Source organism: Hipposideros armiger, unplaced genomic scaffold, assembly GCF_001890085.2.
Source record: "Hipposideros armiger isolate ML-2016 unplaced genomic scaffold, ASM189008v1 scaffold_43, whole genome shotgun sequence".
Lineage (NCBI taxonomy): Eukaryota > Metazoa > Chordata > Mammalia > Chiroptera > Hipposideridae > Hipposideros > Hipposideros armiger.
Window position 1 is genome coordinate 4,932,770 of NW_017731393.1, and position 23,263 is coordinate 4,956,032.

General features: G+C 44.0%; 1 protein-coding gene across 3 annotated transcripts in view; it reads left to right on the forward strand.

Moving 5' to 3' along the window:
- SETD3 (SET domain containing 3, actin N3(tau)-histidine methyltransferase) overlaps positions 1 to 23,263 on the forward strand; it is a 64,560-nt gene that overhangs the window by 36,585 nt on the left and 4,712 nt on the right. For all 3 annotated transcript variants that reach the window (XM_019639270.1, XM_019639269.1, XM_019639268.1), the window contains 5 exons: positions 14,136 to 14,194; positions 15,111 to 15,225; positions 19,929 to 20,003; positions 21,103 to 21,269; positions 22,148 to 22,233. In XM_019639270.1, coding sequence (XP_019494815.1) covers positions 14,136 to 14,194; positions 15,111 to 15,225; positions 19,929 to 20,003; positions 21,103 to 21,269; positions 22,148 to 22,233 — 502 coding nt within the window. The remainder of the gene's footprint in view (positions 1 to 14,135; positions 14,195 to 15,110; positions 15,226 to 19,928; positions 20,004 to 21,102; positions 21,270 to 22,147; positions 22,234 to 23,263) is intronic.

Consider the following 23,263-nt stretch of genomic DNA (forward strand, 5'->3'; position numbering starts at 1 on the left):
TTTTTTTTTTTTGCAGGTATAGTTCATCCTGTAGTTCACAGAGCATCACAGAGTATCACAGTAAATACTTTGTTTATCGCATTATGTCCTGTTTTTTTATGGACATATATTTTAAGCATAGTTAGGAAACTGAAAGATGTGATTATTTTGGCCGGCCTTATAACGGGTGCCTTATTCCCAGTAACAGGGCATTTCTAGTCTAATTTCTGTGTCTGTCCAGAGGCACGTTTTCCTCATCAGCATGTGTGCGCATTAAGTGACTATGAGTAATGTGAAGTGCTTAGCTTTATTTTTCAAACCAAAAGGTGAATCTGCAAAGTGACCACACTCGGAGAAGTTAGCATAATAGTAGGAGTGTGGCTGGGAACTGCCCAGGGCACTCTGGTCTGCCCACCATGCTCAGGAATTGTCACATTTCAGAACGAGCCACTCCACCAATCAGAGTGGGTCTGTCACCACCTACTTCTGACTGTGGGCTGTGCCTATTGTATGGTAGACGTGAGTGCGGCATGTTGGGGCATGTTTGTGTGTGAGGGGTGAGGAGTGGTACATAAAAATGACAAGCATGGGATGGCCTCTGCCCGCCGTGACCAGCAAGGCTGTACATGGGCAGGAGGAGGTTAGGCTGACCCTGAACCTGAGATCACAGCTGGAAGCTGCCTTATTGGGCTCAGAGTGGCTGTTCATCTACTAATTCAAATGTGCTTCTGCCTTGGAGGTATCCCTCTGTTAGTTTGGGTTTTTTTTTAAGATTTTATTGGGGAATTGGGGGAGGGGAACAGTGTTGGGGAATCGGGGAAGGGGAACAGACAAGTCCAGTCGCACTGTTCAGCTCAAGGTGCTGTTGCAATTAGTTGCGGGTGGGCATAGCCACCATCCCATGTGGGAATCGAACCGGCAGCCTTGATGTTAAGAGTGTGTGCTCCTCCTCTGAGCCACCTGGGCAGCAGCTCAGCTCAAGGTGCCGAGTTCAGTCTTTAGTTGATGGCGGGAGTAGCCCACATTGAACAGGCAATCTTGTTGTTAGGAGCACGTGCCCTCACCAGCTGAGCCATCCTGGCACGTGTTGGCAGCTCAGCAGCAGCTCAGCTTGGGCGCAGTTCAATGGTGCATGTGGGAATCGAACCGGTGGCCTTGTTGCTCAGAGCTTGCACTCTTGAGCAAGCTCTTAACCAACTGAACCACTTGACTGGCCCTGTTTTGTTTTCTTTTTAAATAAAAGGCTAATTTAAAAAGAAATCTCCACATTGGTCATTGATCACTACAAGATGGGCAGTTCTCTCACTTCTCCAAACTAAGTTTATGACTTAGGGGAACACAGGAAGCCGGCCCAGTGAACGTGGGGCCTGGATGTATCAGAACGCATTTGACAGGTTCCGTGGGAGAGCCCCCCTCCCGCTGCAGGCCCTTCTCCCTCTCCTGACCCCTCGGGCTACTCATACCAGCTGTGCCTGTGTGCCTAGTACCCACCGTCCACCAGACAGGAAGAGGCTACATGAGGGCGGAAGCCAGCGTGGTCTTCCTCTCCTGTTTTGCATTTCCTGGCGCAGCGTGTCACTTAAGTGGGCACTCCATAAATATTTGTTGGCTGAGTGGGTGGATAGATGGATGAATGAATGCTACAGAGCAACTCAAGAGTAATTTAATATGGTATACAAGTAACATCAAGTGCTAGGTGGTATTTTGCAGACTGTGTGTTAGAAATTCAGAGGTCACTGGAGGTCATATGAAGGTTTGAAGGAAGAGAGATCTTAAACTGTCTTAGGGTTTGGCCAAGTGAATCAGCAGAAGAGGGTAAATTATTCTAATTTGGAAAAGAATATTAAATGTTAGTTGTGAAAATTGGGGGAAAATATTTTCTACCTCAGGTTTTTTCAGGGATAAATAAGATTACTTCCAGATTTCACAACTTTTTTTTAGAACTCAAAGGATGAAGAGAGAAAACAGCGGTCATTTTGCTGAGCATGGAGTCTTAATTGACAAAGCTAATGATCTAGGAAAACCTATGTTGGAAATGTCACTTTATTATATGTGTCTGGAGGTGCAGACGGGGAAACAGATTTTTTCTTTTTTGCAGTAGATTCATTAAGCGTTTAGGAAGGGTTCTCTTCCACACCACCTTCCCCAGCCTGAGGACTTGGAGACTAAATCTAAACTCCATTTGTCTCATGGCTCTTACGAAAGCGCCGACAGCTGTCCTTGACTAACAGACAGACGCACATCCTCCTCCCATCCCCTCCCCGCTCCTGCTCCCGGGCTCAGGAGTGTCGTCAGGAGCGTCCAGGTGACCTTTAATCCAAGATGAGTTAGACCTCAGAGATGCATCGTGACGTCTTCTTGACCCCTGTCTCATCCCCCCGCGAATTTTTCAGTCTCTTCAGCACTGAGCCCCGCCAGGCTCCCCCATTCTCCTTCCTTGAGAAAACTGAGACCATGTGACCACAGCTTCTGTCCCTGTTGTCTCCATCACAGGGCTTCTTGTGTCTGCACCTCCCTGAGTCCCTCTGAGAAAGAACCCTCCCCAGTGGCTAAGGCGAGCCCCGCGGCCCTCGGGGGCTCTGTGACATTGCTCTGTGCGCTGTCTTCATTTCCCTTCATTTTCAGTCTTTCCTTCTGTCCTAGCTTTATCCCCTTGGTTTACTTGACATCCCTGTGCCTTTGAGAGAATGTTCTGTCCATCTTACGTCTTTAACCACAACTTTTATCAAGAATATTCCACTGTCAGCCTGGGCCCTCCCCACTGCCCTGCCAGTGACAGCCCCCTGGGGGCCTGGGGGCCGCCGGTTCCATTGGCTGTCCTCTGCCCAGCGCCCTCGCCCTCGCTGACAGTCATTCACACTACCCTTCCAGCACATTCTTTCCCAGGCTTCTCTCACACTGCCATTCCTGTCCCCTGAAGGTAACCGTTCCCCAGGTTTCAAGACTCTGGGCTAGGAGTTAGACTTGGTGTTCAAAACCCAGTTCTGCCATCTTATCTGTGACTATAATCTAAAGTCATCTTATGACTTTATGAATATGACTTAAGTCAATAGATTGGATTTCTTGCTTTCTGTTCCCAGTGAACAATTTAATAATGATCTGTTTTATAAGTAGTGCTTAAAAGATATGCACTGATTAAACTGTTCTTTCATTGACAGTTTGTTTCCAGATATTGACTGCTCCAACAAAATGGTATTATTCTTAGAATGTGAGGTAGTATTTCCTCTGATAAAAATGTGAGTGAAATCCATTTCATAACTATTGATCAGTGAAGCATTTAATTAAGAAAATACAAGGCAAAGCATAATTTTTTTTGAAAAGGAAGTAGATTCACGTTTTCTGACTTGATGGCCATCACTTGCTTATTCTCATAAAATGGAAGCCAGGGAAAGCTCTGTGCAGGCCCTGCACAGGTAAAGCTCGGCGCGGCCCCGAACAGGTAAAGCTCGGTGTGAGCCCTGCACAATTTGACCCCCCCTTTCTTTCTCAATTTCAAGGTAGAGTCTACCCTTAATAACACTTCACAGAAGAATTTTTCTTTATGACTTCTTTTTTATCTTTTCCTAAGAAATGTTAATGCTAATGGGGGAAATAGATGATAAGGATGGATGCCCTCAGTGCCTGCGTTTACTTATTTCTTATTTTTACTTTGGGGGATAGAAGTGCTTGAAAGTTCTGGCACCTATTTTGGATTCTTTTTAAGATTTTATTGGGGAATTGGAGGGGAACAGCGTTGGGGAATCGGGGAAGGAGAACAGACAGGTAGACAAATTGCTGTTTTGTTCTTCGGTCTAGTGGAGGACATCGCCTCACTGGCCCATGTTGGTATTATCATTGTGCTCTTCCCAGGTGAGGCAATTGGTCGGCCGCTCATGGCGGCTCACGGCAGCTCACACCGGCTGCCGGCCGCTCACGCCGGCTGCCAGTCACTCATGTAGCTCGCGGTAGCCCACTGCAGCCCCACTGCAGCCTACACCGTCGCAGTTGACTCACGGCAGCCCAGCTCCAGGTCGAGCTGTTGTTCACCATCTTAGCTGTAGAGGGCGAGCGTCACTGGCCCTTAATGTGGGATCCCATCCGCAGCCCTGCTGCTCAGAGCTGGTGCTCCCAAGTGAGCTCTTAACCAGCTGAGTGACTCGGCCGGCCCCTTATTTTGGATTCTTAGTGATATGAGGGAATTTTTTCGTCAACTGAAGATGAATATAAAATAATTTTGCTTAACGAGAAAGAAAGCCCTTCGCTACTATTGCCCGAAGGCATGGACATTGTAAGTTGGTTTTAGTTGGTCAAGTGACTGTCTTGACTTGCTGTGATCCCATCCTATTTTCACTCTAGTAAATATAACCCTATAATTCAGTACATTGCAGCCTCAATGGGGGTAGTTTTGCCAGTAAGGTTAAAATATTTGTTTTATTTATTAAATCTCAGGATAATACATTTGCAAGTTCCCTTTCCAGGAGATACAGAAAAGGTTATCTAGACTTTTCCGAGCCATAGCTCTTTATCAGTGACTCCATATTACAGCCAGAGAGGTGGTGTCACTTCTTGTTCTAGTGGAATCTTCAGGTGATGAAGATGTTCTCTGAGTCGGGACATTTGTAGTTCCGCTTGAGCGACAGTGACCAGAGAAATAGCATTGGGGATTTTCTGTGGTTGGTACCTTTTGAGCACAGTGTATGCACTGGAACTGGGGAAAATGAAGGACTGTGAATAGTGCTGAGATGGAGAAGGGACCAGCACACTCACGACTGGCTGTGTCCCCAGACTCTGCCGACAGAAGTGCCTGCAGGGGCAATGGGGATGCTCACTGAACTTGGAGCTGTGCTCACCCACCTTCCTGTGATCCACAGCCGGAAGTGCGGCAGACCTTTACCCTAGATTCCATCACCGGGATTTTCCAGGAAACTCAGGGCCACTGGTGACAAAGCAGCAGACTAGAATGTGGATTCATACGACGTGCCTGAGAACATGGGCACTCAGGAGGCTCATGCCACCATGGGAGTCCTCCCAAACCATTAGGGTGGATGGAGTATCACATCAGAGCTTGGTCCGTCTCTCCCAGAACCCCAAGTCTGACATCCACGGGGTCTCAGGTTCCCTGGTGCACCCCTGAGAGTTCATTTCCCACTGGCCACTCACATACTCCCTCGACTTCCTTCAGCGTACAGGCACAGCACTTACGGGGCCAAGGTTCATTTCCCTAACAACACCACTAGGAGAGCTGAAAGTAGCCAAAAAGATGTGAGAACTTGGAGATAATGCTGGTTTAATGATTGATAAAGCTGGGAGGTGCCTAGGAGGCTGTTCAGAGTTATCATGAAAATGATAGGAATTCCAGATAATAGAATATTGGAAGTTGTTGGCACACCAATGTGGCATAATTCTACTGAAGCAAATACCAGAAAGTAAATTCCGAATCTGATTCCTGTGCTTTAAAATGCAAGGAAGGAAAGGAGTGTACGTCTCTACGTGTATTTGGTGCGTATGTGTTTTCTGGGACCAGGGTTCTCCGTGGCCAGAATGAAGGGAGCTGGGTCAGGCGGTCTCCAGCTGCCGTCCAGCTCTGAGATTTTATGACTGTACATAGTGACTTCTAACTGAATATGGTATCCTTCCTGGTGGTTTGGGAAATAATAGAGTCACAGGCTTAGCTTTGCTACCTCTCAGCTTTATAACGCCCTTTCAAATAGCTCTATTTCTAGAATTTCACCAAGAAACAATGTACTTTCCATATCAGAACTATGCCTTATTTGCAATCCTTTGCTTTAAACTTCAGACATCTTTTGCCTAGGTGGTTGTCCCAGCCCCATCATTTATTAACTGGGCAACCTTGGACATGCTGTAAACGTCTCTGTCCTCATTTCCTCATCAATAGAATGGGACTAATAGTGCCAGTTTCCCAGGAACCAGGATGATTCAATTACGTGATACACATGAAGTTCTCAGGAGAGCTCCTTGCACAGAGCGCTAGGCAGATAACGATTGTTAATCTCTACCCCCTCCCTCCTCCTGTTTCTTCCTCTTTCTCTCACTCTCTCTGGGAGATCCAGAGAGCTTTCCTGTGTATCAAACCCTGGTAATCCCTTTTTGGGGACAAGGGTTTATATGCATGCTCTGAGCGGTGGTCACCCCATCAAGGAAATGGGTTTCATAATGGTGGTCTAATGCTTTCCTCATGTTCTTCTAAAACAGGAACTGCCTTTACCATTCTGTTTATTTCTAGTTTCTCTGATAAGTTTGGGGGTTGCAAGAATATGTACCTTATGGATAAACATTGATCATGTGGTGGAACGGTCGTCTTTGCAGGCCGGAGGAGAGCTTTGATCATGGTTTAGGTCCTGACATTACTCAGCAGACTGAGATATTTTGGGCCAGGGAGTCTCAAAAGGCCAAGAAAGAAAGGATTTAAGAGCTTAAAAGAAAATAGAGGTTGCTTGTCTGACCCCCTTTTCAGATGAGGACACCGAGGCACGGGCTGGGTGATCTGAGGTGACACCGGAGGTGACGTGCTCACCTTTTCAAAGGCGCGCACTCTGCTGGGTGAGTGGGAGTGTGGTGGAGGGAGACGGTGACCATCGGCACACAGGGCTGGTGGGCGCCTTGTTGGATTCTAAAAATAGAGGAGAGCTTCTCAAATGAACGTGTTGAAAGATAGATTTGGAAAAGAGAAGATTCTCTGACTCCTAGATAGTGGGAAAATATTCCATTCCTGAGATAGAAAATGGAAGAAAAGGACCCGGATGAGGACGCTCTCTGTCAGAAGCCGCGGGGGTGGCTCTGCAGCAGGGGTGTCCGCGGGGCAGAGCCTCTGATGGGGATGCCAGGACCAGACCCCCGGGCTGTGTAATCTGAGGGGAATGCGGGCCCCAGACCCCGGGCTGTAATCTGATTACAGCAGAATTACCTGGCTCCCCTGGCCCTACCTCTCTTCACCGTTGGAGTCATGGCGGTTTGGGAAGTTGTCACTTCCTTTATTCTTGCCCGTCATTCAGGCCATTACGAATCTATAGAGAAGAAATCTGAGTCCACCAGGTCACAGCTCTCCTCCACCGTCCAGGGAGCAGGGCAGAAGTGTTTCCTCCTTACTTGGAGGAAGATGATTTCTTTGAGGGTGGCACTGGGGGTTCCCTGGTGGCCAAAAAAGATGTGGTGGTCCCCGGCTCACTGAGCTTACCTACTGGGGGACAGAAACATTAATCAAATGTGCACGCATGTGTACACACACACACACACACCCACACACACACACACACCACACACACACACACACACACACACACCACACACACACACACCTTCCCCCCGAGGTAGCAAACAGGTCAGCTTGGGAAAGGTGGGCACAGGGCTGGGAGGAGGACCAGGGTGGTTGGAGGTGGCCCTGGGAGGGGGACCTGAACTATAACCTGTCGTGTCATCTTTTTTGTTGTTAAGTCACTTACCTGGCTGCTTCTAGTCAGAACCCCCCAGAGAATGTTAATGGGTCTTTTCGCCCACCTGTCACGTGGTACCTAGCGGCGTGCCTTCCACTTTAGAGACAGTACATAAAATATCTGTTGGATGGGGCCAGCCGAGTGACGCGATGGTTAAGAACTGGCTTGGGACACCAGACGGCCCCGGTTCGGATCCCACATATGAGGGCCAGTGACACTGTCCTCCACAGCTAAGATGCTGAACAACAGCTCAACCTGGAACTGGGCTGCCGTGAGTCGCCGGCGACGGCGTAGGCTGCAGCCCCTGTGGCAGTGGGTTGCCATAAGCTACCGTGTGTAGCCAGCAGCCAGTGTGAGCGGCCAGCAGCCGCAGTGAGCGGCCGTCCAGAAGCCAGCGACTGATCTGCCTCGCCAGGGAAGAGCGCAATGATGGTGCCAACTTGGTCCAGTGAAGCCACATCCCCCACAACTAGACTGAAGAACAAAAGGACAGCAACTTGTCTGTTCCCCTTCCCCCAATTCCCCAGCGCTGTTCCCATCCCCCCAATTCACCAATAAAAAAAATCTTCAAAAAAAAAAAATCTGTTGGATGAATGAATTCCTAGTCCTAACCTATCTTCGACTTTTTTGTGAGTCAGTAAGTATTTGTTAAGTGAATAAATGATTGACAGCTAAAGAGTTGATTGATTATGACTCGATTGGGTTCATAGTTGATGGACATCTTCAGGGTATGCCAATGGTAACCCATCAAGTTCTGAAACACGCATATTTTTTGCAGCGTTTCAACAAATTTCAATTGAATTTAAACTGGATGTAGGTTATAGATTTTATTGTTTTCCAATGAAAAACAATTCTTCCATCATAAAGTAATTTTATAAATTTATTGAACAATGTTGATATTTCTCCACTAATCTCATTTTCTTAATTACAATTTTTTATTATAAGGTAACACAGTTCTAGGAAAATTATATATATATAAGAGAGAAGCAAACAATTTAAATTTAATGTGTATTGATATATTTATTTGATCGTATTGAGTGAATTCAAAGAACTTTATGATGAAAAATTCCCTGAAGAGTTGAATGTAATCTGTGTTTAAAAATGAAGTCTTAAAAATTGATTTTTTTCCCTCAGAGCTAACATGAACCATGCTTTGATTCTGATTTGTGGTCATCAAAACTAAATTCCAAATTCAGTAGATACTTTGCAATTTGTCATCACGTTAAACTGTGTTATATCCACTTAGAAAGTGAAATACGAGCGAAAGGCTTGGCTGACCTAGGAATGTGCTGCCTGACACACTGCTTCTAATGAGCCTTCATTTGGAAGGGGGCACCTCAGTGTTTTTCCTTCTGCCCCCCTTTAATTCTGCCCTCCCTCGATTTCTTCTACCTGCCATCTTTTGCTGCCCTGTCATTACTCTGCTCTCTCCCTTTCTCTTCCCTTCAGGCATCTTCTTTCAGGGGAAGTCCCTCTTCCTTTCTGACCTGCCTCTGGCCCCTTTTCCTTTATGGCTGGTGCCTCCCAGGCCTCCAGGGGGCTCCGCGGAGCTGCCTGTGGCGTCTCTCCCTTCTCCTGTCGGCTGACAGCCTCACATTTGCTGAGACACTGGACCCACACAGGGCTGCCCTGCGGAGGGATTCCAGATGGCATTGAAAGCACCAAGGATCTCTTGGTTATGTGGGTTGGGGTCACATGTCCAAAACTTGTACCAGCATCTACCCCAAAAAGGTCAAGGCTGAGGCTCTGTAACTGATTTTATCCTTGTAGAAGTAAGAGAAATGGAACCCTCACCAGAGTGAGGTGTATTCACAGCTAGTTAACCCGACTGTCCCATTTAATACATGCCTTAAGAAGTAAAGCCAAATATAATCTTAGACACATTTTAGTTAGAAAGTTTTGATTGCATACTGTTACGTTTATTTTTATCAGAACAAACTGGGTACAACTTCTAAATTACATTTTGTGATCCTTGATACTAGAGAGCCGTTAGTCACTGAACTACTATATGTATTTTTGAAATTAACAGTGGATTACATACTATAGCAGGCTATAAATTCTTGAAAATACAGTATTTAGGAGCCATTTTTATAAACGGAACCACTTTTAGCATATTTAAATGCCTCGTTGAAGATGATTATTAAATGTATTCACCTTGGTTTCCTGTAAGACTCGATCTGGGTAGAGATGAGTGTTCTTGACAAGCACAGATCTGATTTTGAGAAGCATTTGTGTCTTAAGAGCTCTTTTATTTTTTTCTCCTTAGAGAATTTTGAATCTTTCTTTTGGTTAAATGTGTTTCTTTTGAGAATTGTTTTAGGAATTACCTCTTCATAGCTATGGGCACATTTATCTTTATTATTTAAAAAATGCTTTTTGTTAGATGTTAAAGAAAAAAAAACCACTTTATCTCAAATGTGTCTTGTTCCTATACAGAACTGGTAATGTTTCAAAGCTGTTTCACATACTAGAGGTTTCTGAATTAGGAATTCACATAATAACAAATGCTGCTTATTTTGGTTCCCACAAAGGTTTGTTGTCGGAGCTTAAAATAAGACTGCAGCTGATTCATGTGACACATATTAACTGTTTATTTAGTGTAAGTACATGTCTGTATCTCTCATTTCTGATCAACCTGAAGAATTTGCATGCTGTGCAGCAGCCATCTTCTTTTATACTTTATTAAATATCTGTCAATTATAAATATCAAGGTTTTACATTAATGTCAAGATAGTACATCAAAAATTCATGGAATATGTGACTTTTTCCAAGGGTATTTAATACTTAATGCATTTGTGTCATTTTTCTTTCCAGAGATATTGACAGGTTTTATTAAGTGTTTGTTAGGGAGATTTCATTTTTATCAAGGGACTATAAAGAGAAGCTGCATGCTAAATCAATTTTTTAAAGCCGGAATATTGTTCATTTTTTCATCTTCAAACTCTTGTAATCCATAGGTTTTATGTAAATTTCTTCTTGGTTTATTTTTGTTTTATGTGAGTGATAGTCCAAGACAGAACTTTAATAAGGATCAAATATGCTGACTGTAGTGCTTTTTAATTTCCTTAAGCATAGCTACCAGACCCAGGCAATATGGTAAATTCTTCAAAATGTCATACTTACATATTTAGCAATATTACTTCTTTTTATTGAAGCCAAACAAATGATTTTAGATATTAATCTTCCCCAAACGTAGTGATTATTTTGTACTAGGTACAATATTACTGAGCCTCAGCTGGAATCTCCTGGAGAAGGGAGTGAAGGGTGCCAGGCTCGGCGTAGGAAAACGAACTCCTGGTTTGAAAGCAAGTTCCTCAGGGCTGCAGGTCTGATTATGAGCTGCGGCCGGTGTTCATTTCTGCAGCTTCAAGCGTTTAGAATGCTCAAGAAAGTGAAAATATCAGTCACTTAAAAATGTGCAGAAAAACTGTGGCTGGTTTCCAAAGACATCTTTGAGGGGGTGGAAGGTGGTGGCTGCTGTGGCTGACCCAGGTACCTGCCCCTGTTGGGCCCCGGTGCCGGGGAGACCCTGTCACTGTCTGTCACTGTTGTCTCTCTGACATGAACCCCTCACTAAAGCGAATTGGCCACAAAGTGGAAGCTTTCTGGTTTCATGTACAATTTTATTTTTAAAGTACAGGTTAGTCACGTGTCTTCTGTTGGAGAAGGCATGTCATGATAAACAAAACCCCTACAGGATGTTGCTCTGCAAAGTGAGGCGTGTTCAGTTAGCCTTCCTATGAAGGGTGAGCTCAAAGGCTGTCATCTAAACACTCTAGGAACTTGCAGGTAACTTCAGGTTAATAGGACATTTTTTAGAAGATGTATTTTTAAACCTTAACTTGGCCTTCAACAGGGAAAGACTTGGTATTTAAACAGAAAAAATCATTCTGTCCATCGTTGTTTTTGTTTTTGTTTTAAATCACTCTGTCCAAAGCTTAAAGAGTGTTTGGAATACACATTTTTCTTATTCTTGTTCATTTTTTCAGGCTATGTGAAAATGTTTCTTTTCAAAGTTAAATGTTTTTCACAGGCAAATCACTTTCAATCTTTGAATGTTTCAAGATCCTTGTAAAACTACTATATGATAACTTTAAGAGGTAGGGTAGGTATTGTAGAAACCAGATTTTGCTTGAGCAGAGCTGAAGTCGTAGTCATTGTAGATAAAGCCCGTCTTGGTTTGTGATAAGTTGCGATGAAGGCCTTCCTTGCCCTGGGAGAGAATTCAGGAACCGTGCAACTGCAACCAATTTACCATGACACCAGTAGGTGGCGGTAGTGTCACAGTTGTGAGAGCCCTGTTGAAATGAAAGTTACTTGCCATTCCCCATAGTGTCACATTTTGCTTCAGTATAACTGTTAAGTGCATGTGTCTGTGGCAGAATTGCTTTTTATATCAGAATTACGTACATTAGGCACACCCTATTTTTTAAGCAGATAAGAACAACTATTTCTAACAGATTAAATATTACATAACCCCACAGCCAAAATAATCTTAATCTGAAGAAAGCATTTGTGCATCTTTTCTTGAGTTTTCTTTACAACTTCATCAGGACTGTGAGCATGAAGCTATGTTTTCGGTAAGAAATGTATATAAGTAGTAGGAAGAGAAACATCTTGGAGAGTGAAGTTTTCATGTTTTCAGTCCTTGAGGAGGAGGTTGTTTGAACCGTCGCTGTAGTGTCCAAAGCTGTTTGAAGATCTTTGAGTTGGAAGATTCTTCCTCAAGTCATTTTAGCATTCAGCATTCCAATTTTGAGATTTCTCATCTTTTCTGCTATTCAATAAGTCAAACTTTTGGGTAGAGGGGTGCGGATCAGATTTTGAATACTTGGGGGATTTCGCATTGGAATTTACCAGCTTTCAAAATATTCTTGGGCATTCCACAGTTTAAATGAATTAAAGTATTTAAAGTAAGAAAAACAACAATGCTCTTCCACCTCCTAGAGTTTGCAAAGAGGTAGGATGTGAACACTCCCAAGTAGATCGGATGTGAAGTTTCATTTAATTGTAAGTGAAAGGAAATTTTAGCGACAGAATGCTGAAGTTTTTCTGTGGTACTTTTTACCATAAAATCAGTTCTAGGTAGAGGGACGGTTCTTATCTGCTGAATTTGTACTTTTTTGAGGAAAAACCTGAATACTGTTGTGGTTAGGTTTCCTAATTCAGTGGAAAGCATTTCAAGATGCTCAGGACACAGCCCAGCGTTTCATTTGTTACAAAGAAGAGGCATTAAGCAGCCCCAGCCTCGTAGACTCTGGCATCTTCGCTATGGCTGACCGTGGTATCAGTTTTTTTTTTTTAACCCCAAAGATAGGATTTCCTGATATTCCCGTAGCAGCTAGAAAACGCCCCAGGGCAATATGCTATTTTATATATTGACTTAAAAACGCTTTCTTTAATTTCATTTTGATGATCACAGCCGTTAAAAATCAATGTGAATATATTTTTATACGTTGACTTCTTCCAAAGGGTTAAAACTGGGCCGAGGATTAGAGGGGAGAAGCGGGCACCTGGGAGCTAACACCCAATTGGCAGCCTTTTGTAATATATAATTTGCCTAAAATTGCGCACTGAGCACAAGCTTTTGTTTTCTAATTGATTTACGGTTTGAGCCACTTTTACCTCATCCCCTACTGTCCTGCGCACGGTGCCAGCGAGTACATTACAGAGAGCGATGATAAATCACTGTGCACTTGTGATGCTAATGCGTCAAGAGTAAAAACTGCACACTACATGGAGTTTCATGCATTAACAGTGTGCAGACACAGTACAGCAGGATTTCATTTGTATCTCAGGAATAACCATTTGTTCATTTGATCGCTCGCTGCAATCTGTCTATCAGACTGTAATTGAAACTGAAGATTAAAATTATACTGTTACAGCTTTTAATTTCTTAATTGAGACAAAGTTTTTAAGTGCTTGAAAGGCCTAAGGTGCAGGGCTGCGGGGGGAGCGTTGTGGAGACAGAATATGAAATGTATAAAATTTTTCTCGCAAGTGTGAAGTTTTGGATATTTTTACCAAATGTTCTTTTGTCCAGGAAAAAAAAAAAGAGTAGTAAAATTTAAGTATGCCGATCTCTCTGTTTTGAATCTGTTTGTAAAATTTATTTTTTAAATTTGCAAAACTATATTTTTCTTGATCTTTTTTGTCCTGGAGCCACACTTAACCATGTGTATGATTCATTTACGCAAACCAAGCTGATTCCCATCCAAATGATTTAAGTCGAAGATAAATGAAAAGAACTTTCCATTTATTAGAGTGCCTTTAATTGTCCCTTTTATTGATATAAGAAGAGATTTGAAATCTATGCATAAGGGTTATGAAGGGATATGCAGTACCTGATGGCAGAAGACACAAAGGGAGGCCGGGCTGGACACCCGACTTTGGGGGGGGCTCTGGGTTTCTGTTTGGGGGGCGTGACTACCTTTTGTGAAGTCAGTCTACCTTAAATTTTATTTTTGCGCCCGTGTCTGTGGGTTCTAGTATCAAAATGGGAAGCAGCAGATTTATGGCGGCTGCTGGGCACAACAAATTAAGTTGACAGTGATGTATGAGAGCGTAATAGCATGATGATCCCTCAGTAGCGCCGCTGGACGCCGCCTGCTGCATTTGGCTCTTGTTAGGATCTGTTAGGCAGCTAAATAATGAAATTCTGCTGACTGACTTCTGTTTTCTCTTTTTCTCTTTTCACCTCTGCTTTCTAAAACTTGTAATTCCCAGACCCATCCTCATGCCAACAAACTGCCCTTGAAGGATTCTTTCACTTATGAGGACTACAGGTTGGTTGGGGTGTGGGGTGTGTTGTGTGTGTGTCTGTGTGTCTGTGTGTGTTGAGGTGTCTGTGTGTCTGTGTGTGTTGGGTGTGTATGTGTGTGTCTGTGTCTGTGTCTTGGGGGTAGTTCCTGAGTGAATTTGGGATGTTGGAAGGGAGACATGCTTCAGGAAGAAATGACCTGTGTGGCCATGTAAAGCCTCCAGACGGCGATAGTCTTTCAGAAGTTATAATGGACAGCTGGGATAAGTGTCAGCATTTTAATGGCTATGTAGAAATTGCCATTAACCTGTAATGGTAGGGGATCAGTTGAGGCAGCCAGCTGATATTGGAGATTAACATTAGTGTGGGGTGGTCATGAGGATTTTGTTTTCTTTTTAAATAGACACTTTTAGTGTAAAGTGGGACTCCTTTTTGAACAAGATTTAATTCACTGCACAACATAATAAAAAATAGCACTCCACATTTTGTAGAGTTCTTAGAGGACTTCTGATCAGAAAGGAGTTACGTTTTGTACCTTAAACGAGGTTCAGAGTCAGCATTTGGGTAGAAGAGGGTGGAGCTGGGTTGGGGGAGGGGGTCGTGCAGCAGCGAGACCTTGGGAGGCCTGGAGATCTCTGTGTAGGGCCCTCCTCCCGGCCTCTTCCCCAGAGCAGCCTCCCTTAGTTGCTCACCCCTGGCTTCCCTCTGGCTCCCCTTTTCCTTTCCTTTCCCCCTTCCCCCTCTCAAGCCTGGATTTAATTTTAAACGATGGCGAGGAAGCCCAACCATCAGCGTTGGTACTTAGGAAAAGGTTTTAAAAATTAGGAAAAGGTTTTGAAAATTCGTGAGCAGCCAGGCAGACCTCAGGTTCCAGTTGAGTTGTTACAGCCGTGGGCTTCACGTGTTCTGAGTGTAACTCACCTCTTCTCTGGTTGTTCCAGGTGGGCAGTCTCTTCTGTTATGACACGACAAAACCAGATTCCCACGGAGGACGGCTCCCGGGTGACCCTGGCGCTGATTCCCTTATGGGACATGTGCAATCACACCAACGGCCTGGTAACGACCCCCTCTGTGTGTTGTGTTTAACGGGGGAGGCTGTGGTTAAGCTTGAAAGTGGCCATTCCACCTACAAACCATTTTCCCCGCTGACTGCCTCCTCCAAAGGGAACAAACGCCCTCCTGCCGCCCACAAATAGAGGCTGATCTTTTTCTCTCCCTGTGTTTACTTAATCCTGGAAACCGGGAACTTGAATCTTACATCACTTTAAAAAAACCACAGCGAGCTGCATTTATTTGCTAAGCCATAATTCCAGCCTAAACATTCATTTTCTTATCTTATTGAACCACAGACTAAACCAAACTTTCTTTTTTCTTAGTCTTGTGAAAATAGCAATTTATTGAAAAAAACCTTTCTTCTTTCTGATTTTTCCTCGCACGTTCCATGTTTTCTCCCTTTGCTGACTGTATTTCCGGTTACGCACGGTTCTCTGATCCCTTGCCGGCCCCCCTCTCTCACCTGACATGCTGACACTGACACGTCTTGGCCCGGTTACTGACCTGCTTTTGTTTGGGAGCGGGTCCTGGACTCCTGGAGTCGGGGCCGGAGGACGCTGCACTTGGGCTTTCCGCGCTCAGCCTGGAGTGCAGGACCCAGCTGGCAGCGTCAGATGTGGGAAGCGCTGGTTGGGAGACATTAAGAAAATAGGGAAATTTTGTGATGATGGTTAAATACACTGAGATGCGGAAAAGGAGGAAGCCTGCTCCCTGCTTCTTAGCATTCTTTGGATTCCAAGCAACAAAGGACGTGGCCGGCTCTCTGCTGAGACGCGCATTTGAGGACGATTTCCTGATAGCAGTAGATAGAAGTGTGACCAACTTCACAACATTTTGAATTTTTAAACATTATACTGGTTTGGTTAATTTTTTTTGATCATCCTTTCTCAGTGTTAGCTTTCTTTGTTATTATTAGCAGTATTATAAATAGACTGGGAAAATGCTGTAAATGACTGTTTCACATCTAATTCTACAAAGTGGCCAGCACACAGGTAATGTGTGCCAAACACTTATGATAGAGCACCCTGGCGTTCACTGGGGAAGGGCTAGCAACAAGTACACTATTAAATTGTAGAGAAAGACTAGTTCCACTTGTATAATTATGTTTTTGCCTTAATTTAATATGCTTAATTTAATTAGCCATTTTAAGGCATAGTACCGTATTTTATTTATTTTCATTAATGAATTTGATTGAACTTAAAAATTTTTTCCAGTAGCTTTTAGTATTTGACTATAGTAGTTTTCTTTTTTTTTTTTTGATTAGATCATTGATTCCCAAACTTGATAGATCCTTAGGGTTTATTTTTTTATTTCTAAAGTTTAACAAGTACGTACTTTACTATAAACGCACAAAACCGATTAAACAGCACAGAAACCTCTGCTGAGGTCCCCCCCCCCCATGCCTCCCGGGCTGACGGGTGCACAGGCCTCTCCCACCCTGTGCTGTGCATTTGAACCCTCACACACTCACAAGCACACACTGGTTTTTGTGTTGCTTTCATGTAAATGGGATTGAATGATTTTCTAATACTGTTCAGAAAGTCGTTAACTTCCCACAGGCCTAGTGAAACCTCGCTAACCTTTGGAAGATTTCTACAGGATGGTAGTGCTTTCCTTATGGTGGTGATTCGCCCTGCATAGGTAACTCAGCACCACTGGGGAACTGTCCCCTGTAATCGCAGTACTTCATGGGAAATTTCGTCTGGTAGAATTTAAGAATCTATTTTAACACTATGAAGTTGTATATTATATGTATTAACAGTTAATCTCTTTTTAAAAATAAGGTGCTTGAAGTTAAGGCTCGGCTTTTCAGACAGATTTCCTTTTGTGAGTGTGTCTATCCTGACAATTGTTGTCTGTCTATTCTGACTCTCACTGAGAGAGAGGAGATAGAAATTTGTATCCCGGCAACGCTGTGTGCTTCGAACAATGTCCCAAAAACCTGGTTATGGGAGTAGAAATGGAAGAATCAGTCTGTGGCAGTAATTTCAACCCAGTAGCAGCGAGAAGCAGCAGAAGGAAGTAAGAGGCTGGACGAATACCTGGGCCAGAGATCCTGGCGAACGTGAGCTGATGCCCACGCCACGCAGAGAAACCGATTCAGACAAGTTTACAGACACAGTATTAAGCTGTAAGAAATAATACGCCTTTAAGTGCTGCACGACTTGTTCAAAACTAACATAAGCAGCAGGCCTCCTTTCTTGAGGCTGTTCAGTTTGCACAGAGAAGGACACTTGTAAGTGGTTTACAGGCCATTGTGTTAGCTCCAGCAGGTAAAGTGTGTGGGAATAATCGGCCCTGGTGTTTGAATATGTGACTACAGTCAGGGTGAAGGAGCATTGGAACGCTCACACAGAATTAAGCGAGGCTCCTTTTCAAGGTCTTTCTGTCTGAGTACTGAAAAATCTAAAACATTTAGATTGACATGAGGCTTCCAGTCTCCAAGTAAAAGCCAGGTTTATACAAAGGCAGACAAGACCCCCTGCCCAGCCTGTCTCCATTGCACACATAGGCTTGGTCCCCTGCGGTTCCGCAGACACCAGCACAGCCCACCTCAGGGCCTTTGCACATGCTGTACCCGCCTCCGAAACATTGTTCCTGGGATCACTAACAACAGGACTACTCAGAGACCTCTTCTAGCGAGGCCACCCTGAGCGCCCTGCACAAAATCCACACCTCGCCTCCCATGAGCCTCCCTTCCTGTCCTGTTGTCTTTCCTCCTATATTTCTACCTATTTATTTTTGTACTGGCGGCCCTCCCCGCTGCCCCCTCTGGGCCCACTTCCCCTGACTTCCTTCTTGTCCCTTCACGCTCCTGTCAGGTCCCTGTGAAGCCACACTGGAGAGCCAGACTTCTAGGGCTGGGAGTTGACGGGCAGTTCCTGTTCCATACCTTATTATCAAGGTCATGTTTGGAGTCAGAAAAGTGAATTTTTTTTTTTTTTAAATGTTGGGCAGGAACTTCATGGAGCTGATTTTATCAAGTGTTCAAGCTGTTCTGTGAGTGAAAGTGTTCAGCATACCTGGCTTCTCGTTGTTGCTTTCAGATTTCTCGTTGGTCTTGCTGATCAGAAGTATGAAGGATTTCTAGATGTGTGGTTAATAAAAACCATTGCTTCTGGGGGGGGGGTTGGGGTTAAAGATTAGTGTTATGTGGCGTTCGATCCCAGAATGCCATTCCCTGGACTCAACATATTTATCTTTTGGACCCAAGCTGTTGATACTATTATTAGCAAGTAGCACTTGTCAGTCTTGAATTTTGATTCTCTAGGATAAGATGAGGAAGTCAGAAGTAATTAATGAGCATTCATAGACAATCTTAAGAGATTGGGGATAGGGAAAGGAACAGGCTCCTGAGAAGGATATTCTAATATAAATTGGGGGTCCTGTTCTTTTCCGGGGGGGTTCACGCATCACGTAGGTCTCAGAGGTCAGTGTCAGGTATTAGGCTTGCTAAGCACCAGAGGCAGAGGTGAAAGTGGAACGCCGGGCCTGACTGGTGGGGGCAGGTGGGCACAGACAAAGCACCTGGGGAGTCACCTGGTGTGGGGCCGGGGTGTGAGCACAGGTGACTGAGGCTCGGATGAGGGCTCAGGAAGAAACGGGAACAGAGGCAGTCCCAGGCACAAGGGAGCCAGAACGGTGGCCGGTGTGGCAGGCCAGTGTGTGTTGCCGGNCCTGAAGTTGCCAGCAGGCCTCTAAATGCCAGGCATTCTATTAGAGTAAATAACACTGCAAACAGAATCTGCTTAAGTCCCAAATGTTCTTGCCTGGGCTGAAGGGAGGCCTGGTAAACTGGACTTGCTCAAGAATTTGCAGCGGCACCAGAAGGTTTCAGACAGGAGGTCAGCTCGGTAATGTCGCCAGCGATGCAGGAGCGACAGTGCTGGCTTTGGAGACCAGTTGGAAGCTTTTTGCAAATGCTAAGCTAGGCAGTAAAGAATTAAGCCCTCAGAAGGGGGATAAAAGAGCCCAAGGATAACTTAGGAGATAAAATGCCACCAGCTGAGGTGCGAAGAGTTTCTTTGTGACTCTTGTGCCATGACTCGAGGTTGCCTGTTCCCCAGTAGGATAGGAGAGGTTAGGAGATGTAATTAGTGGGGTTTTTGCATTTATTGTAATGGGCTTAGAAACTCTCACAATATAGCTCTCAGCAGAAAGAAAATGAATAGGATACAACTATTTTCCTTTGCTTATCTGAAAGTTTTCATTTCTCTAATTTCAGAGTAATATATGTACATAATTCAGAAACCGCTTTTCTTTTCCCGATTCTTTATCCAAAGGAAAACCTACTTCAGTTTCTTAAAGGCCAAACATTAGATAAAGACAATATTTGCAAGTCAATTAGAGTTCTCCGGAGTCCTAAATCCGACTGTGGGGGGCAAATGCCACAGCATTGCCCCCTGGGGGGGGCCTCAAAGGCAGTAACTCGGTAATAAATGGTTTATGTTTGGTGAGACCGGCAAGTGATAATCTGTACAACACATTTACATCCTCTCCTTCAGGTATGGAATCTTCCATAAGAATTTCTGGTGTAAATAGTATTAATTAAAATAACGTAGCATTTCTTCACTCGGTTTTACGAAGTACGCACAATGCACCCCTTTGAGTACTTGGAATAGCTTTTATTCTCTAATTGTCAAAAAAAGAAAAAAGGCCTCCTGAGTGAGCGACCCTGGTCATCTTGGGCTTCTTGTCATCTCCAGATCACCACTGGTTACAACCTGGAAGACGACCGCTGTGAGTGTGTCGCCCTGCAGGACTTCCGGGCCGGAGAGCAGGTGGGTCCCAGTGTCTGCCAGTGGGCTGCCTGTGGGCCCTGAGTTAACACCGTGCTGGTAATTTACAAAGGCGTCTAACTCAGGCAGAAAATCTTGGGGCTTATATTCAGGATGGTTTGGGAATACATCTTGAGACCTGAAGCTGCTATAAACATACTGAGCTTTGCGTTGGACCTTTGGATCCACAAAGAAAAAAGATTTAAGTGCAGCCATTTGCACCATTGACCTAATATTTGTAATCACCTAAAATTTGTAACTGAAAAGAAGCTTTGTTGTTCCAGCAGGAGAACAAATTTTTCAATTTTATAAACTGCATTGCTGTCATTTCTTTCTCTTTTGACTAGAACCTTCTTTATAAAGAAGCAGTTTATTTAAGTGGCAAAAACACAAGGGAATCAGGAACCATAAGATCTATCATCTTGTGCTTTCCCTTTAATCTGAATTTTTAGTCGAATAACTTGGGCAGGGGCAAGATTAAGCCTTTCAGTATGTTTGAAAACACGCACCTGTAAAGGCCTGTGCTTTGTCAGTTGTGTGACCGAGCAGATAATACACAAAACCCAGAGCTGACGTTCCAAATGAGACAAAATGAAAAGGCAAGTCTAGCCAAGTACTGATCTCTCCCTGCAGAAAAGTTCATAAAACCCCCTGCTGGTTGCAGAAGGGCCAGAGGACCTAGAAAGGAATTCCTCACAGATAAGTGCTTTAAATTCCTGCTCCAGAAGAGGAGAGGAAGAAGGTGGTGAATTTTAAAGGGCACTAGAAAAGCGATAGCCTTGCTCTCCCTCAAAAGGACAGGCTGGTGAGGGAGGCCTGGGGACCCCAGGTACAGACTCCTTTCTGTACCAGGAAGGCCCCTGTGGGCAGCGGAAGTGATGCTTATACTCACCATCTCAGACAGTTGGGGAAGTTGGGGAAATTGCACACCTTGCCAAAACTTCACCGTAGCTACACATGATGTCCCGACTAGGTGTGTGAGCACTTCAGAGCTGTTTTGTCGCATTATGTATATGAGAATTGATCCATTGTCCTGCTCTGTGTTAAGAATGGATGTTAAGTTTCTTTTATGTCCCTTTATTTTTTCTTTACTGCATCTCAGATTTACATTTTTTATGGCACTCGGTCCAATGCAGAGTTTGTGATCCACAGTGGTTTTTTCTTTGACAATAATTCACACGACAGAGTGAAAATAAAGCTCGGAGTGAGTAAAAGTGACAGGCTGTACGCCATGAAGGCCGAGGTCTTGGCTCGTGCTGGCATCCCCACGTAAGTAGAAAACAATGGTCAGCTCTTCCCTGTGGTTTGAAACATGTCCAGCTGCATAATGTTTAATTGGTGTGTTAATAAAACTTCTCTACAGTAGTTTGTCTTAATCCCTTCATCCCTGTTACGCAGCACATTGAAACCCTTGAGATGCGTGGCAATTGACCCGCGTTTTCAGATAAACATAATCGTGTTGCTGGGAGCGTTCAGCCAGTTCTAGGGGGTGTGGCCTGAAATCCTCATTAAGTAAAATTAGTGCTTTGGCATCATTAATGTCTTTCACCTTGAAAAGGTTAATAACCTGGTCAATTTGTTTCATTTAATTCTTGGCCACCATTAGTTTCTGTAATGAAGTCATGGTCCTCAGCAATTTCGAGAATTTCTGGTTAAATTCTTTAAGGTTATTTTGCATTTGAGGTGCACAATGATAAAGAAGAAGAATTATGACTTATTGGTTCTCCCAGGAATGGAGGAACCATTCTTAATGAAAATGGATTAGGCAGGCCTTTTTTTATTGAACTTGTCAATATTTGATTAATGATTAAAATGTGAACTCAACATAAATTATTGTGAACATATTTTAAGAACCACGGGCATGCTTAATTCTCGTAACGTGTTGTGTGCAGCCTGAGATTAAGGCTGTTAGACTGTAAGAATTGCAGTCAGAGGTGGTTACAGCCATCCTCTTGGTCAGCCAGGCCTCCTGTGTGTTGCAAGGACCGAAAACAGTGCTTACATGCTTGAGACGAGGCGCTGGAGCAACTCGGGCTGGCTCTGTGCTCCTTGGGGACGACCACGGGTTGTAGACGTAAGGGATGGCTTTCCCTTTGGCGCAGGGAGGTGACTGTTGCAGTTGACTGACCTCCTTCCTGCTTTGTCAGTTCCAGTGTCTTTGCCTTGCATTTTACGGAGCCGCCCATCTCTGCCCAGCTCCTGGCTTTTCTCCGAGTATTCTGCATGACCGAAGGTAAGACAGGAAAAAAAAGATGTTCACTTTTTTTCTAATTCAGGAAAATATAAAGCGTCGGGATTCAGATTAAAGATAAAATTGCTGAAAACCAAAGTACTTTTTGGGAGGAGGTAAGATGGTAATGTTGGAGAAATAAAAAATTGATCTATTTTACCCTAGAAATGCTTTATTAAATCCTCGGTGTGCTATCAGTATTTGTTTGTAATAAACAGATAATTCTCTACTGCATTGGAAGAAAACTTAAAAGATCTTGGATTGTCTAACTATCAAAATTCTACATTTTAATTTAATTTATTTTATTTTTAAATTTTTATTTTTTATTAGTTTCAGGTGTACAAAACAATGTACTAGTTAGACATTTACCCTCCTCACAAAGTGATAGCCCCCTTTCCCCAATCTACTACCCCTTTGACATCGTATATAGCTGTTACAATACCATTGACTATTCCCTAAGCTGTACTCCATATCCCGTGTGTGTGTGTGTGTGTGTGTGTGTATATACATATATATAAAATTATAATTGACACTCAGCATTATTCAGCTTCAGGTATACACTGCAGTGGTCAGGCATGAAGATGGACATGTTTAATGTGCTTGTTGCCCAAGCCTGACAGAGCCTAATTTCACTCACAGTGTACTAATACCTTTCATTCGCCGGAGAAGTGGATGATCAGCTGATCCTGAAGTCACGTGGCCAGCAGTGGCGTGTGTGGGCCACTTCATTTGGTAGCCGACTGTTCTGAACCTGAAGTTGCCAGCAGGCCTCTAAATGCCAGGCATTCTATTAGAGTAAATAACACTGCAAACAGAATCTGCTTAAGTCCCAAATGTTCTTGCCTCCAGCCTCTCTGTTCAGGCACAGAAAGAGTTAAACATATGTATTGGGCACTGACTTTTATGTTTGCTTAAGTCAGGCATTTGGGGTTTCTTCCTGAGGTTTGGCCGGTTGTAATTGTGTTTTCATTTTTCATCCGAAACTGCTGCTCCACATCCCCGGTGCTGAGGTTTCATTGTGTGAGTGAGTGTG